The 17,793-nt window shown below is 40.9% G+C and overlaps 1 protein-coding gene and 2 gene segments (V, D, J or C); all 3 read right to left on the bottom strand.

Annotated features, from left to right (window-relative positions):
- LOC129012897 (T cell receptor alpha chain MC.7.G5-like) overlaps positions 1-17,793 on the bottom strand; it is a 595,859-nt gene that overhangs the window by 280,217 nt on the left and 297,849 nt on the right. The window lies entirely within an intron of this gene.
- On the bottom strand, positions 1,038-2,243 carry LOC129012907 (T cell receptor alpha variable 38-2/delta variable 8-like). The segment is given in 2 exon segments: positions 1,038-1,871; positions 2,120-2,243. Coding segments are annotated over 2 exon segments (357 nt in total).
- On the bottom strand, positions 17,147-17,618 carry LOC129012910 (T-cell receptor alpha chain V region 2B4-like). The segment is given in 2 exon segments: positions 17,147-17,391; positions 17,567-17,618. Coding segments are annotated over 2 exon segments (297 nt in total).

The raw sequence follows: 17,793 nt of genomic DNA, 5'->3' as shown, positions 1-17,793 counted from the left end.
ATGGAAAGAAGTGAGCTTAGATATGAAACTTGGTAACTAGCCTGAATCTAAGTCTGGGCGACTCATGGGCCTCAGGGGTAAAAGGGAGGGCAAAACCTGAATAGCCTGAAGGTGTCTTCCTTGTGTGAGAGAAAGGTTTTCATTTTGATTGGTGCCTACCCCACTTTTTCAGACAAGCAGAAGCCTGGGTGCTGAGCTGGGCTAGGGTGTGGCGTTACTGAAGCTGCTGTGTTTGGGAAATGACTCAGCAATCTGAATTATGATTCCGCAGTTTGGTCTTGGCCTCCCCTTACCCTCTCCCACATCCAGTCACTCTCACCACTCATTCCAAACAGACCCCCAACCTAAGCTCTGGAGCCTGCTTATTGGACTTAATTATTTCAGCTGTTTGTCATTCCAGACTCCCTCTCGCCACCCACAGTGAGCATATGGAATAAAATGCTCCACAAGGGGCTTATTAGTGAAGGAGATGTATTGGGGCAATTGTGGGCATAAAAAGAAAAGTTGGCATTATTTTTTTCATTTATTTTAATTTTTCCCTTAGCATAAGGGAGAATCCTCTCATGGTCCAGGCATCTCCTAATTCTCAGAAGACATAGGGGTGGAGACTTGGACCATGGCAGCTGCTTGGCCTCACTGTTAGACCAGTTTTATCAAAATTGTCACCATCTGCTAGGTTGCCTTACCAGAAGCAATTATAGCATTACCAGAAGTTAACTTCCTCTTTTTTTTTTTTTTTAGCATTTGCTGGTGAGTACTAGCAGTACATGAAATCCTACTTGACAGTCGTTTGCTTTCTTTGCTTACTTTCTTATGTCAAGACAAATGATGCTTTAAAGAACGTTAAGAAATACAGGATGAAGCCAGGTTAAAGTCAGAAAGAATGATGGATAGATGGGAAACAGTGAGACTGACATGATGTAGTGTTTTTTTTTGCACCATTTTATAATTAGAATGTAATAAGGTATGCATAAAAATCTGATAGCCCAGGCTGGAAAGTCGAGGGTGAAGAAATTCCCCAAACTGGAAACCCAGCAATAGCAAACTTTTATTGTGTTCCTGAATCTTGAGCAAGGCTGAGGAGAAAAGAATGAAGAAAAAATTAAGGTTTGTGGAGATGGTAAGAAATTCAGTTTTGGACATATTGACTTTGATATGATCATGGGATGTACAGATAGATAGTAATTAAAATAATAAAGCAAAAATATATAATTCTAAAAGAATATAGCTTTAGGTCAAGCTCTAAGAGTCTCTGGATAGTAGTGATGCTTAGAATATCTGATCTGACCTATACAACACACAGGCTTGTGCAGGTTTAATGAATTAACACGTGAAGTTACCTTGAAAATCTATAAAGCATGTGTGGATTCATTATTTTACAACTATTTCAAAAATTACAGCTTATAGACATCCCCTCTGTGTTTCCTATAGTCAGATACATTTTTTTTTTTAGGGAAGACAATTATTTCCTCTTTATATTCCCATAACCCTGAATACTTCCCCTTGACCTTTGCACAGATGCTGAGGTCTGAGGTTTCTGTAAGCCTCTCCCTGTTGCTTGTCTCACTGTGTGCTCCTATAAGCACAGAAATACATCGCGGCGTCCCCCAGCTGTGAGTCTGAGATCTTGAGACTGAAGGATTTGGCTGCTTTCTGGAAGTTCACAGAGAAACGATTCTCCGTTGCATTCTGTTGCTTATAAGCTTCTTGGCGAATAACGAGAATCATCTGCCTGCTGGGAGGCTGCTTATACCAGAATAAATAATAATCACTCTCACTGGTGTCATATGTGCAGCTCAGGGTCACGGTCTCTGCCTCCTGCACAGACATCTCTGGTTGAGACTGAGTGACTGTCTGAGCCATGCTAAATTCTGTGGGAAAGAGGAGAGAAAGGACTTCACTGGGATATCATGTGAGAGAGAGAAACAGATTCACAAGTTGTTCCCATTGCCACCCACCTTTCTTCCTCTTGATCCAAACCTCTGACAAAATCCATCAGCTTTCTTGCCCCTAATAGCTGGGCCCAATGAGGAGATTAGATTCCTGCACTATTAATCTTTCTTCCCACTTCTCTGTTCTATTGAATACTAGTTAAGGTGAATACATGCACCTTCCTTACCAAGACAGGTGGAGATCACAAGTGCCCACAGGAAGCCAGGGCATGCCATGCTCACAGGTCCCTGCTGCAGGGTGAGAAGCCTCCTCTTCTGATCTGAACTTTGAGTATCAGCTGTACTGGTGCCGTAGCTGCTTCAGAACAGGAAATGAGATGTCAGGTGGGCTGTTTAGGATGTCTCCCTTAGGGAAAGCTCTTCGATACTTTTTGTCTTTTGCTTCAGAGAATAAAACTTTGACTATAGTATTTAATGAAAAAAGATGTTGTTGGAACTGTAATTTATTTGGGAATAAACATGAAGAGGAAAGGGAGCTGATACATTGTTTTTTAAAGACATAATTTGGAGAGGAGAATGAGATGGGTGGGGAAAAGACAGGCCAAGCTAATGTGACTTCAATTTTCTCTATAAGCTTTTGTTGTCTTTCCTCTCCCTCTCTCTTTCTCTCTTTCCTTCCCATCTTTCCTTTCTCTTTCCCTTCCCCTTACTCCTCTTTTTTCCTTTTTTTTTCTTCTTTCCTTCTTTCCTTTTTTTCTCTCCCTCCTCTGTCTTGAAGCCAATATCAGAAAATTATCTCTGGGTTATGATAACACAGGTATTGGTTATATTATTGTTTGACCAAATTGTATTTTAATACTTTGAGAAATGATGAAAAATAATGACAACAACAATAACATTCAGATAGTCTAGAGAAAATTGAAACCAGAATTTTGATATCTAATTATACTGTAATTTGCTGAAGACTTTCTTTTTTAAAAAAAGAATACCTGATTTTGGCTGTGTCAAGGAGCTCTACAATACTGGTGGCAAGGGCTTTTGTGAGCTTCTGTTAATGACTTTGTGAAGGAAGACTCAGAACAATTAACATAAAATTCATTTGGGAACATTCTGTGTTGCACATCTGACAGCTTTTCATTGGCATCTGATTTTTCCTCATGCACACATTCTACTTTGAGGGAGGAAAGGTCAGGAATTAGTCTGCATTTTATAGAAGAGGCAACAGAGCAAAAATGAAAACTCACAATACAGAGAACTACTAGTTTCATTTGCATTAATTTTCTTTCCCTATTGAATTTGTGTCATCCAATCTTAGATAAGGCTTCTCTATAGTTCAGCTTTATGTAAATTTTTCCCCCTGTAAAACAAGAAGGAGAATAAAAGACTAAATTAAAAGCTGACTTGCCGTATAGGGAGTGGTGGTCTTAACTCTCCCTTCCCATTTATTATTTCCAGTTCGAAATGGTGCTAACAGTGGGCATTTAGCCACAGACATTCTTAACTCCAGAGGACTTCTTAAAGTACAGCATGTTGAGTTTCTTCCATTGGTGGTCTAGTTCTCTTGTTTGCTTGGTGTTAAATTTCTGCACTACCTACTATTTTCTGGACAAATTCACAGGAAATTGGTAAATATGCTATTACTTTACTATTTACCCCCTTCTCCTCTCTGGTCCTTTTTTTTTCTTTTGAGACAGGGTCTCACTCTGTCACCCAGGTTGGAGTGCAGTGGCGCAATTATGCAGCCTCAACCTCCTGGGCTCAAGTGATGCTCCCACCACAGCCTTCCAAGTAGCTGGGACTACAGGCGTGTGCCACCACTCTCTAGTCTGTATAGGAAACTCTAGATGATTGGGCTGTCTTCTCTCCCAGTCTCAGGCCAGCTGCAGCTATGAGTTCACTAATTAGGGTCTCAAGAGTAAATGTTTTCCGCCTCTTGCCTGGGCTCACTGGGCCTGCAATTGCAATGCTGATTGGGGATTCCAATGCTGCGATGCTGAATGGATCTTACCGTTTTAGATGAGATTGGGCACATTTGGGGTGGTGTGGCCATAGACAGATCTTGCCACTTTAGATCTTTTTTGTGATCCTCTGAGGCCTATACAACCAGAACTTTAGTATCTTGTATTTATCATTCAATCAGTTCCAACTTCCACAGTTAATCAAGTTATTGAACATTGGTGACCAAATAAAGTGATGTATATAAATTAACTTGAAAGTGGGCAAATATGGGTGGGGTGGGCAGACGGCTGCCTTTTTGTGGAAGTAGAACCCCTTCTGGGCAGTCCGAGAAATTCTACTGTGCTCCCTTGGGATATCAACCCTATCTGGCAACTACCATCATGGGATTTCTTACTGGAGTTAGCTAGTTAGACTATAAAAAGTAAAAACTAGGAGAAAAATATGTGAGTATCACACACCTACTCTCAGGTTCTCATGGGAGAATTTTTACAGATGCAAAAACTAAGGCACATCAGCAATTAATGGCACAAGTGGGAGAAGCCGCTGTAATCATTGAGATAGCCCCTCTTAGATGAGTGGGTCTTGATGAAAGAACACTCAGGGTCCCCCGTCCGAATCACCTCACACAGCTCATGATCAGGGTTCTCGTGACTGTGAATTCCTTATCTGAAAATACAGTGAGCAAAAAACGTTTTTAAAGTCTGTAAAACAAGGTTTTCTCTGATTTGTTATATTCATTTACAATATTCGTTTGGTCAGTGGAGGTGATGAAGATGGTTTACTAACCCCTGAGTGGAGGTCCCAATGCAGGGTGGAGGGGGTGGTGCATTCAGGTGCTTTAAGGGGCATGTAGGTTCCCTGCAGCACAGACATAGGTGGCTAAGTCCCTCAACTGGGTGGTCTTGCGATTCAGGGAGAGGTGGAGCTGGTACTAGCACCGAAGGAGGCTGCTTATCTTCCCCTGCACTACAAAACCCTAGTTAACAAGAACAGAACAAAGGCATCAGATTTATTCTAGATCTTTTTCATTTTGTACGCATGGATCTGAAACATTGTTCAAATAATTATAGTAGAAGACAAAACATCTTTCCTTTGTGGATGGTGTGATAGCTAATTTTAGGCGTCAACTTGACGGAATTAACGAATACCTAGAGAACTGGTAAAGCAGTATTTTTGGGTGTGTTTGTGAGGGTGTTTCCAGAGGACATTGGCTTGTGAGTCTTAATGGAATACATGGGGAAGATCCATCTTCAGCGTGGGCATCCATTCTGCTAGGACCCTGGATAGAACAGAAACCTAGGAAAAGCAACTTGGTCTCTCTCTCACCTGGAGCTGGGATACACTCTTTTTCTCTTGCCCTTAGACACAAGAACTCTGGGATCTCTGGCCTATGGACTCTAGGATTTATGCCAGTGGCCCCCTGGGTTCTCAGGCTTTTGGATTTGGACTAGTCACACTACTACCAGCATCCCAGGTTCTCCAGCTTGCAGACAGTCTGTCATGGGACTCCTCAGCCTCCATAATTGCATGAGCCAATTCTTCTAATAAATCCCCTCTCATATATCTATATATTCATCCTGTTGGTTCTGTCTCTCTGGAGAACAGAGATTGGTTCTGTCTCTCTGGACAGATGGTGAGGAAGAGCTTTCCTTTTCCTTCATTTGATAGCAAATTTTCTTAAAAAGATGAATTAAGGGTAAATTAAATAAAGGGTAAATTAAATGTTTTATTTATTCTTTGAATCCCTTCTGTAAAATAGAGACTAGTTCTCAGAACCTTCTGAGTCCTCTGTGTTCCTGATGACATGAATTCACTCAGCTCTCATCCAGGCCAAAGTCACCAGATCACAAATACAGTTCCTAAAAGCTCCTCTATGGTTTGACCTTTTTAATTGGTGGAAAATTTGATTTCAGAATGTGGAAATCTGACCTAGACTCTACAAATAACATAGGATTTGTTCTAGTTATTTCGTATGTATTAGGAACAGCAGATTCTTTAAAATGAGATCGGTTTTTTGTAAGTAACTGCTACCGACGGGAGCAAACAGTGCCCTCTTCAGGTCAAAGAGATAATTACAGAGGCAGTTTCCAGGATTTTCTGTGTGGAAAGAACTTGGTTTAGTAAGAAATGTATTCTAGAAGTAATCTTTTTACGAGTTTCAGATTTATGTTTCCACTAAATCAAAAGACTTGGATGTTTAAAATGTATCTGTCCTTTCCTTTATCACTGCTTTCTTAAATTCTACCTTCTATCACATCTTACCTCAGAGAAACCTGTTTCTTTTCCTTGATATTCCTTCAGACATATAGCATGATTATAATTCAAACCTTAAGCATATTTGTGCCTTAACACTGTGCTAAGAGCAGTATTAAGCATATTTGTGCTTAATACTGTGCTAAGAGAAGTGAGGAATTGTGAAGGGTACAAGGCAAACTCTATCTGCATAGAGAATATATATATTTAGGGAGGAAAGATGAGTATCTTGAAACAATATCAAATGCCTCAGGGAGGTATGCCAGTAAGAGTCAGATTGTTTGGTCCACAGTTGATACTGTATGACATTTGGAAGAGAAGGAATTAAAGGATTCTTTGATTATTAGAAAAGAAATCTTAGATGGAAGAGAGATTTCTGGTGGTCATTATAAGATTAATATGGTTTGAGCAGTCTGAAATACACACAAAAGGGAAATTTGGGTGGGTGGAGCAACCAATAGAGAAATGCTAGAGCCAGTAATGAGCTTTAAGTGCTTATGAGCCAGTAAGGGTAATAAACTGACTAGAAGAGAGACGTATTTTGGGAATAACTAGGAATGAAGTTTAAATAGTAAAGAGTCAGAAGATTTGGGAAGGGGAAATGAGGGACAGTTGAAAGATCTTAAACTTGGAAAGTAAAGTTTTTGAACACTGAAAAGACGTAATCACATATCTGCAGAGATTGGAGTTTAGTAAATGCGATCTGCCTCATCATCTTATTTTTACAATTACTCACTCAAGTACTCACTTGCCTTTATTAGCTCAGCCCAGTAAGGTTCACCTTGAACTCTTCTCTGTTCTTTCTTTGTTAAATTTTCAAAGAATCTTTGAATTTCTAAAGATTCCTTATATTAGTTTGATTTCCCCCCAAAACAGAGCCTGAAACTACCTTGGGTGAAGGTAGTTTATTTAGGAAGTGATCTCAGGAAGCAGGAGTGAGAAAATGGGTAAAGCGGGATACCCACTCTTACCACTTTTATTCAAAATAGTGCTGAAAGTCCTAGCCAGAGCAATTGGTAAGAGAAAGAAATAAAAGGCATCCAAACTGGAAAAGAAAAAGTCCAACTATCTGTTTGCTGATGATATGTCTTATACCTGGAAAACCCTCAAGGCTCCTCCAAAAGACTCCCAGGTTTGATAAGTGAATTTAGTGAAGTTTCAAGATACAAAACCAATGTACAAATTAAGTAACATTTCTATACGTCAGTAACAACCAAGCTGCAAACTAAATTTATAATAGCCACAAAATAAATAATCCCATTTATAATAGCCACAAAATAATACATAGAAATACACTTCAACAAAAAGGTAAAAGATCTCTACTAGGAAAACTACAAAACACTGATGAAAGAAATTGTGGATGACCCAAATAAATGAAAAAACATCCCATGCTTATGAACCGGAAAAAGCAATATTATTAAAATGACCATATTGCCCAAAGCAATATGTAGATTCAATGCAATTCCTATCAAAATACCAATATTATTTTTCACAGAATTAGGAGAAAATGCTAAAATCAATATGAAACAAAAAAAGAGCCTGAATGCCAAAGCAATCCTAAGCAAAAAGAAAAATCTTGATGCATCATATCACCTGACTTCAAATGATACTACAAGGCTATAGTACCAATATAGCATGGTACTTGTATAAAAAATAGACACACAGATCAATGGAACAGAATATGGAACCCAGAAATAAAGCCACATACCTACAACTAACTGATCTTTGACAAAGTAGACAAAGACATACACTGGAGAAAGGACACCCTATTCAATAAATAGTGCTGGGAAAATTAGCCATACACAGAAGAATGAAACTGGATCCATTTCTCTTACTATAAAGTCAAGATGGATTAAAGACTTAAATATAAAACCTGAAACTATAAAAATTCTGTAAGAAAACCTAGGAAAAACTCTTCTGGATCTTGGCTTAGGCAAAGAATTTATGATTGAGATCTTAAAACAAATGCAACGAAACAAAAAATAGACTAATAGGACTTAATTAAACTAAATAGCTTCTGTACCACAAAATATATAATCAACAGAGTAAAGAGACAACCTACAGAATGAGAGAAAATATTTGCAAACCATGCATCCAACAAAGGACTAATATCCAGAATCTACAAGGAACTCACACAACTCAACAAGCGAGAAACAAATAAGCCCATTGAAAAGCGTGCAAAGGACATGAACAGACATTTCTCAAAAGAAGACATACAAATGGTCAGCAAACATGAGAAAATGCTCAACATGACAAATCATCAGATAAATGCAAATTAAAAGCACAATGAGATACCATCTCACATCAGTTAGAATGGCTATTAATAAGAAGTCAGAAAACAACAGATGTTTGGTAAGCATGCAGAGAAAAGGGAACACTTATACACTGTTCGTGGGAATGTAAATCAGTACAACCTCTATGGAAAACAGTATGGGGATTTCTCAAAGAACTAAAAATAGAACTACTCTTCAACCCAGCGTCTCACTACTGGGTGTCTATCCCCTCAAAAAGAAATTATTATATCAAAAATATAACTTCACTGTTATGTTTATCATAGCACTATTCACAATAGAAAAGATATGGAATCAACCTAAGTGTCCATCAATGGATGATTAAATAAAGAAAATATCACACACACACATCATGGAATACTACTCAGCCATAAAAAGTATAAAATTGTGTCTTTTATAGCAACATGGATGGAACTAGAGGCCATTATCTTAAGTGAAGTAACTCAGAAACAGAAATTCAAATACTACATATTCTTACTTATAAATGGGAGCTAAATAATGCATAGACATGGACAAAGATAACAGACATTGAGACTTGAAAAGGTGGGAGTGTGGGAGGAGAATGAGGAATGAGAAAGCACCTAATGAGTACAATGTACACTATTCAGGTGATGGTTACACTGAAAACCCATACTTCACCACTACACAATATATCCATGTATCAAAAGTGGCATTTGTACTCCCTTGATCTATAAAAATAAGTTATAAAAGAAGAAAGTGGGTCGAGCAATAACTGACTCAAGTGGGACTCGGTTCTGGTAGGATCTCCCAAGAAGCACACAGGTTGCCTCTCAGAATTGTCTATTTAAAGGACACAAAGCTAGTGCGTTTATTCCCTGGCTCTTTTTCCCCATTGGTTGGTGTTTGCCAACAGGGGTGGTAGTTTCCCTATAATTTCAGGCCGTGCTTGCCCTTAAACTAAGGGATCTCCTGAGACATTAGAGAAGGCTTTGGGGTAGAAAGCAACAAAACAAAACAAAACAAAACAAAAAACAAAACAAAACAAAACAAAACAAAACACAGAGTGTGCTTAATGCTGGATGTTACCAGCATGAGGTGAGTGTGATTGTCTACCACAACTCTAGCTAAAATCAGAGAGACATTTGGATGGGGCTACAAGGCACATATGATATCAGTTACAGTCCTTTCTTTGCACTACTCAGATGCGTGCTTGCCCTATATTATTTCCACTGTGTCACTGTGTCTTCAAGGTTGCCTCTGACTGCAATCTCTCCAATGCCCGTAATACAGGAAGGTTGCAAGACATGAGCTTCTGTTCTTTAAAACTTCATTGCTGAAGAGTCTCAGTTCTTGGTCACGTTGCCCTTTTCAGGCCTTGTTGCTACAAGAACTGCCACTTGCTGTTTGTATTGGGCACAGAAACATCAGGAGACACCAATGTGAAATACTTACATTATAGCCACATTCCTCCTCACCCTCCTTGTGTCACAACAACCTGGTGCTTCATGACAATCAGGGTCAATTACCCCTTCCAGTCTAATAGCTCCTCTCTTTACCTGCTGGGCTATTGGCACAGAGAGTTCAGAGTGACCTAAAAGTGGCAGCCATAGCTGCAGGTTACTGAATCCCCGAAGGGAGCATCCTTCCTTGGGAACTAGGACCTCTAATCTAGCAGAACTTAGGGTTGTGGAAAAGGGAAACACGAATTCTGAAAATGAGTTATAGGGAGCGATATGAGAAGACTCTATTCTATGTCTATTTCTTGGTTTCTAAACTTTTGCCACAACACCATGTATCAGCCAGTAGTTTAACGAATATTATCATTTTCTGAAGCATAGCATTCCAACCACTGAGGTGTTGCCCACGAGCTGGCCCTTCAGCGGAACATTTTAAAGCCTTTTCATCATTCTTCTAGGTTCTACTGCAGTGGACCTAGGTCATCTCTTAAGTCTGTGGTGGAACCAGCAGGTCCCCTTCGTGGTTATGCCACCATTGTCACACCTGTTGTGTTCTAAAATGGGTACCTTATTCGGAGGAGATGCAGTTTTGGACTAGATGGAGAAATAAAAGGACAAGCAACAATTAACAAATGGAAAAGGTTTAAAATTCCTGGAGGTAAGAATGCCCAGGCAAATTATAAAAATTTTCTGGACAGAGAAAATGCTTAGGAAATCTGACCTGTAATAAGTCCCTTAGTGAAGGCACCTTGTAAAACTGGAATGCACTGCACATGTCATTATCTTTACTGTTGCTTTAAGGATTGAAGCTTGCAGACAGCCATCTGTCTGAGTTTCTTATAGGAGAAGAAATAGGAGAAGCTTTTATTTCCAAGAGAAGTCAATGATTTTCTATACCTATCACCCCACCACTTCCCTCTCACCCTGTGACCTTTGCACAGACGCTGAGGTCTGAGGTTTCTGTAAGCCTCTCCCTGCTGCTCATCTCATTGTGTGCTTCATGAAAGCACAGAAATACATCGCAGTGTCCCCCAGCTGTGAGTCTGAGATCTTGAGACTGAAGGATTTGGCTGCTTTCTGGAAGTTCACAGAGAAACGATTCTCCGTTGCATTCTGTTGCTTATAAGCTTCTTGGCGAATAACGAGAATCATCTGCCTGCTGGGAGGCTGCTTGTACCAGAACAAATAATAATTACTCTCACTGGTGTCATATGTGCAGCTCAGGGTCACGGTCTCTGCCTCCTGCACAGACATCTCTGGTTGAGACTGAGTGACTGTCTGGGCCATGCTGGATTCTGTGGGAAATAGGAGAGAAAGGACTTCACTGGGCTATCATGTGTGAGTGAGAAACAGACTCACAAGCTGATTCCCATTCCCACACACCTTTCTTTGTGATTCTAGCCTCAGGCAGCATATTTCTGCCTCCAGGTAGCTGGGCTCTAAGAGGCAATGCAGTTGCTGTTCTGTTAATCCCTCCTGCTTCACAGCCCCATTAGATGCCTTTATAAAGAAAGACCCACATCTTCCTTACCAAGACAGGTGGAGACCACAACTGCCCACAGCAAGCTAACACGTGTCATGCTGACAGCGCTCCCCTGCAGAGTGAAAAGTCTCCTGCTCTCATCTGGGTTCTCCTGTGTGCTTGGTGAGAATTCTCCTTCAGGGCAGGAAATGCTATGACACGTGGGTGGGTGAGCAGGTTTCAAGGAGGGAAATGTTTCTGAATACTTTTTGGTCTCTCAGAAAATAGGCCTCTGGTTATAATTTCAAATGAAAATAAAAAATGTTTCTGGAGTGCTTTTAGTTAGCCTAGAAGAAAAACAAAGAGAAAATGGAGCTGGCAAATTTGTTTTTAATAAAACCTAATCTTGGAGAGGAGAGCGTGATCCGGAATGGTGGGCAGAAGCCTCTGACTCCATTCACAACAAATGGCAAACTGTGATTTTATTTTTCTTCTTATTAAAAAAATTACAAAGCAAATCTTATGAAATATGAACACTTAATTTTGAGTGATAAGAATATGCCTATTTGTATTCAATTTTTTTTACATTTTTATAATTTCTCAAAATAAAGAACGAGAAAAAAGATATATGCTTGTGGCTGAAAAGAGCATCAACTAAATTCAGAGATAAGTAAAAGCAGAATATGTAGTGTGTAGCTTTGCTCACATTTTACATGGATTAAAAAAATAACCTTGTTGGCCAGACATGGTGGCTCACACCTGTAATCCCAGCACTTTGGGAGGCCGAGGTGGGCGGATCACTTGAGGTCACAAGTTCAAGACCATCCTGGGCAACATGGTAAAACTCCATGTCTATTAAAAATACAAAAATTACCTGGGCATGGTAGTACATGCCTGTAATCCCAGCTACTCGGGAGGCTGAGGCCAGAGAATCACTTGAACCCAAGAGGCGAAGGTTGCAGTGAGCTGAGATCGTGCCACCACACTCCAGCCTGGGTGACAAGAGTGAAATTCCATCTCAAAAAACAAACACAAACAAACAAATAAACAAAACCACCTTGTTTATGCTATATCAAGAAGCTCTGAAATAACTATTGCAGAAGTTCTCATCAGCACTAAATTGCCTCAGTTTAATTTATATTTATATCAAGAATTGCTCTCATCATTTTCATTCCATTTTGAAAAAATATTGTGAAAAAAACACTTTTTAAATATCTTACTCTGATTCTTTAGAATTTTGCATTTCCAGAGGGAGTGTTAGGGATCCTTATGTAATTCCTGAGTTGGGGTCCCCAAATTGGGCATATGAATGGGGGCCCTGTTATGTATTGGGTGCTGTGTGAGGAGCATGAGTTCTCTGTCACAGAGGTAGGTGGCTGAGTGTCCCCACTCAGAGAGATGCTTAAGGATTTTGTAAGCACTGTGGCCTGTCCTGAATGAGGCTGCTAAAATCCCTTGTGCTGCAAAGCTCAGCTTGGTAGCAATAAAAGAAGGGGCACCAACATTTCTTCTAGATAATCTTCACCCTTGTCTCATGATTTGAAATCCTGTATCTTGGTTTTGGATCCCTAAAAGTCAGCTTCAACACAATAATTTGTGTGTAAATAGTTTATTGTAGGTGATTTTAGGAAACTGTAGACCAAAATAAAATTCTAAGGCTCCCCAGCCCCCCGCAACCATCTGAGTGGACTTCCCTCTTGGCCAGGGCTCTCTTAAAATTCAACTTGAGAGATTGGTTCAGGCCAGAATGGGAAGTGGGGGTCAGATATACTTCATCATACCTCTCTGGCATTAACATCAACACAGACCTTAAGTCTGATAAGAAGCATTTACAATCCATTCTCTCTGAAACCTGCTACTCGGAGGCTTCATCTGCCTGATAAAACTTCGGTCTTTATAACCTCTTATCGCAATCCAGACATTTCCTATTAATCCCAGGTCTTTAGATAAACTCAACCAATTGTCAGCCAGAAAAATTTTAAATCTACTTATAAACTGGAAGCTTCTCACTCCCACTGACCCCCTTGCCCCTTGCTTTGAGTTGTCCCACCTTCCTGGTTCAAACCAATGTATTTTTTAAATGCATTTGATTGAAGTCCCATGTCTCCCTAAAATGTATAAACCAAGCTGCACCGCGACCACCTTAGGCGCATGTTCTCAGGACCTCCTGAGGGCTGTGTCACGGGCCATGGTCACTCATATTTGGCTCAGAATCAACCTCTTTCACTATTTTACAGAGTTTAACTCTTTTTGTTGGCAAAACATGGGTAAGAGGTAAATCAGGGAAGGAAGGAAGCCAATACAGAATGTGCCATCAAGGCAGTTACCACGATGGGCAATTGCAGCTTTCTGCAGCTGGATAATGTTAGGGGTAGAAGGTTCTGAGTTACTGGTGGTGAATCCATATGGGTATGCAGCAACCTCAATTCTTGCCTTTTTAGCAGAAAGAGTTTGACTGAGGGACATAAGGCAGAAGGAGAGACCAAGGCAAGTTTCAGAACAGGAGCGGAATTTTATTAAAAAGCTTTAGAGCAGGAGAGAAAGGAAAGTACACTTGGAAGAGACCCAAGCGGACAACTTGAAGGACAAGTGCAGCCTTTAACCTTAATCCTAAGATTTTATATGCTGACCTACCTCCAGCATCTTGTGCCGCTTTCCCATGATTCTTCCTTTAGGATGGGCTGCCCGCATGCCCAGTGCCCTCCTTCCTGCTTGGGAAGTGGGCATGAGCAGTGTGTTTAGGAAGTTGTACTCATGCCCATCTAAGGCTTTCTTCCTTTTTCTGGTGGAGTGCCCACAGAAGGTCATACTCTGCTGTTTTGTCTCTTAATGTATATGCTGGGTTCACTCACCCAATTCCTGAGATTTTATTGGAAGCTGATTACCAATCTTAAGTGTCTTTATCTGTTGGGAAAGTTGCCAGTGATAATTTGCTGCCAATTATCATTTTTTAGAGAGGTAATGTGATAACTGCCGAACCATCACCTGATGACTCCTGGTGGGTGGAGGGGAGAGCTCTCTTGTACCCCATTCATGCCTGTCTAACTACCTGTCACAATAACTCTAAGAGACAGCATAGCATACTCTTTGGAGCTATGCCAAATGAATCATGAAGAAACTGGAGTAATCATGCCTAAATTCACTGTCTATCACTGATTAAGAACTGCTTTTGGGGCATTAACTCTTTTGCATTTTTGGCTTGTCCTCCACACCCTCCACATTCATGGCCAGAAAGTCAAAGTCGTCTTCAGGGAGGCTAGGATTTTCAGCGAGTGGTGTCCAGCGAGTTGGTGTGACTGCCTAGGAGATATGGATAGGGAACCAACAGTATCTATACAGTTCACTCCTTGCCTTGCTCAGATCCACTTGTGCTCTGTGTTAAATCCATAAAGATCAGTAGTTTTTGTTGTTGTTGTTGTTGTTTTGAACAACAAGAGGGTTACTGGGACAAGTTACCCTTGCTATAGTTAGTTCCATGACTGCAACTCATATTTATTATCTCCTCCATCTACCTTTTATACTACTTATTCTTGATTCTCCCCACCTTTGGCCAACATTTTTTTCTACTGCTCCAGATTTCTTTTCCAGGGAGGTAACCTAGACCTTCATCACCGAGGGGTATAAGCCCCTGGTTAGTCGGCCCTGGTCAGGCTGGAGTTACTATGGTTGCCTATTTACAATAATCACTGACATGAAAGTGCTAAAAGTCGTCCCAGTGAATTCCCTGAGTTGTAGACATATATCCCCAGTTCTGCTATGGGGTTTAGCTTCATGATAATCAGGATCAACTGTCCATGACAATCAGGATCAACTGTCCATGACAGTAGTAACTCCTTTCTTGGCCTCCAGGACTGGCATGAAGATCGCCAAATTATGATGTAGTATATGTTATCTTGGATTTGGTAAAAACCTTTCTATTTCCCTCGTAGAAGCAGCATCCTCCCTTTTCCCCCTCAAAGGGAACCAGGATCCCTAGTCCAGCAGAACCTACAGTTATAAGAATAGGAAGCACAAAAGTGGGTTACTAAAAGTGGTGGTTGATGGGGTGATAGTCCTACTTCCACCCCTTGGTACCCAGGTCCATGTATTTTATGGAACAGGGACACAACACTATCTCAAATAGCTTTTCAGGCCCTCAGAGTGCTGTCCCTAAGCTGGTGCTTTAGCTGGGTCCTTAGGTGGTCATTCCAAAGTTCTATCAGGCTAGTGGTTCATGGCTAATGCTGTATGATGAAGATATATGCTATATGACATGACTACTGTCACACGCCCTTGATATAAAGTGGGTCTGTTGATGCAAGGGATGTGAAATCCTTTGATGACCAGAATAATCAATGAGACACTCTGAGCCATCAGTTCATGCAACTATGTGTGGCACTTTGGATTATGTATTAAGAAGAAAAAAATTCCTGATAACTCCAGGGTGGAAGTGGTCCAATGTAATCAACTTGCCAACTAGTGTGTGGTTGGTTCCTTTGAAGGATGATTCCACATTGAAGGCTCAGTGTTGTATTTACTGCTGACAGGGTGGACATTTGGCAGTGAGACAGCCAGGTGGGAGGGGGTCCCTGGAGAAATTCCAAGCAGCCTGTGCACTGGGGTGGAGCCACAGAAGTTGGTGTCCTTTGCAGTGGGGAAGAGCCAGGCTCCTCCTCTTCCTGTGTGGAATCTGGGATTCGAACTGCAGTGTGGGAAGTGCTCTAGCAGGGACTCTGGCCTTGTAAGAGTCCCTTTCCCCCTTTTCTTCCTCTTCACCCAATAAAACCGTGTCTTACTCACCATTCAAATTGTTTGCGAGCCTGAATTTTCATGGCAATGAGAAAAGAAGCCTGTCTTTGAACTAAGGAAAAGTCCTGTGACAGCAGAAGAAGTAGCAAATCTATCTTGGTGGGAGAAAACCCATGCTTCTGGGCTTATAAAGAAACTCAATTCTGTCACCTCAGCTAATCTATTCATGGGTCTATTGTTCAGGAAATTGACAAGGACAGACATTCTCTGGCTGGCTGACATGCTTTGGACGGACCATCTTGTCCACATGGCTGTTCAATGCTTCCTCTGTAAAGGGTGTTTTCTTGTGAGTATTGATATAAGACACAATGATCAAAACAGTTTTTGCCAAAGTTCACTGTTCCTTCAGTTCAGAGTCATTGCTAAACGTGACTCACCTTCCGCCCGCCCTACCTGCTCAGGGCTCTGACCCTAGAAATGAGCAGGATGCTGGACTCACTGTTTATGACCTCTCCTCACATCACTGACTTCCTTTCTAGCTAGCTGGTTGACATTTTATCCCTTTTAAGGAGAAGACAGCTTTTCTACCATGTTGTGTTCTCTTTTCCTTTAAACACTTTGTACCATTTTCCCTCAGATTTTGGTACTTGATCTTCTAAGCCAATCTTTTTGACATGTCAAAATATTTTTTCTTTCACTACTGAATTTGATGGTCATGGCTTTCAAGATTTTGTATTTTCTATATCTTTGTAAAAGTCTACAAAGAAGCTCAAAGACAAGAATTTTACCCTGTTCTTTCTTTGTTCTTTAGTGCTCTCTCCTTTTTGATATTTAGCCTCTAGTTTTTGGACTAGTTTTCACAAAGGAAGGGCCTCACACTGAGAAACAAAGTACTTTAGATGGTATTTGAAAACACTATCCTTCCTCACATGGTCTTCGAATGAAATGTTTGATATTATGTTATAAAACAGTCCCTCATATTTCCCTTTGTATGCAGCAGAGTTATAGTCAGTGCCCCAGGGCCCTTATAAAAGGAGGTGTGCCCAGGCCCCTCAGCAAGCTTTAGGTACAGGATGCAGGTGACTGTGGGCACTGTGTGCTTGCTGCACAGAAGAATGTGGTTGAGTCATGGAGCTGGGAATCCTATATGTGCGGGGAAAAATGCTGGTCTCCTTTTTTAAGCCTGGCTGTGAATCTTCCACTGATCTTGTCTCTCACAGTTGGTAGCATTTGTATCAAGGAAATGACGCCTTCCTCAGCATCCTGCCTGAAACACTGCAAGAAATCTGAAGCGCTGTCTCTGTAACTGCAGTTCAGTGTGACGCTGTCACCTTCCTTGACTTTTAGGGAAGGAGCATTCTGTTCCACTGGCAGTTGTCCATTTGACCCTGCTTAGGAGGAATGAAACATTTTCATATATATAGTTTGTTTGTTCATCAGCTTCATTATTTGTTTTACATTCCTGAGAGTAGACCCAAGAATTGTCCCTGGGATCCTTCTAAATTTCAATGCCCTGGCCACCCCTACTTGATTCCTCCCCTCCTCACAACTTCCCTGACTCACAGGTCAGCTGCACACACAGGAGCACCAGCAGAGTGCTCAATGGAGTTTCCATTCTTTCCTTTTCCTGGAGCCTCTGTGGATTCAGTTTGGAGACCTAGATTTGACCGTGTTCATTGGGCCTAGTTCACTGTTCTAGAGTCTTCTGGTTTTGTTGATTGGGTAGCCTTTGGGGAATCTTCATTCTGTTTTTATGGACAATCAAAACGTCACTGTTACATCACACATGT

The sequence above is a fragment of the Pongo pygmaeus genome, chromosome 15 (genome assembly GCF_028885625.2).
Source record: "Pongo pygmaeus isolate AG05252 chromosome 15, NHGRI_mPonPyg2-v2.0_pri, whole genome shotgun sequence".
NCBI classification, from domain to species: Eukaryota; Metazoa; Chordata; class Mammalia; order Primates; family Hominidae; genus Pongo; species Pongo pygmaeus.
The sequence above is the reverse complement of the archived record's forward strand: the minus strand, read 5'-3'. Positions and strand labels throughout refer to the sequence as shown.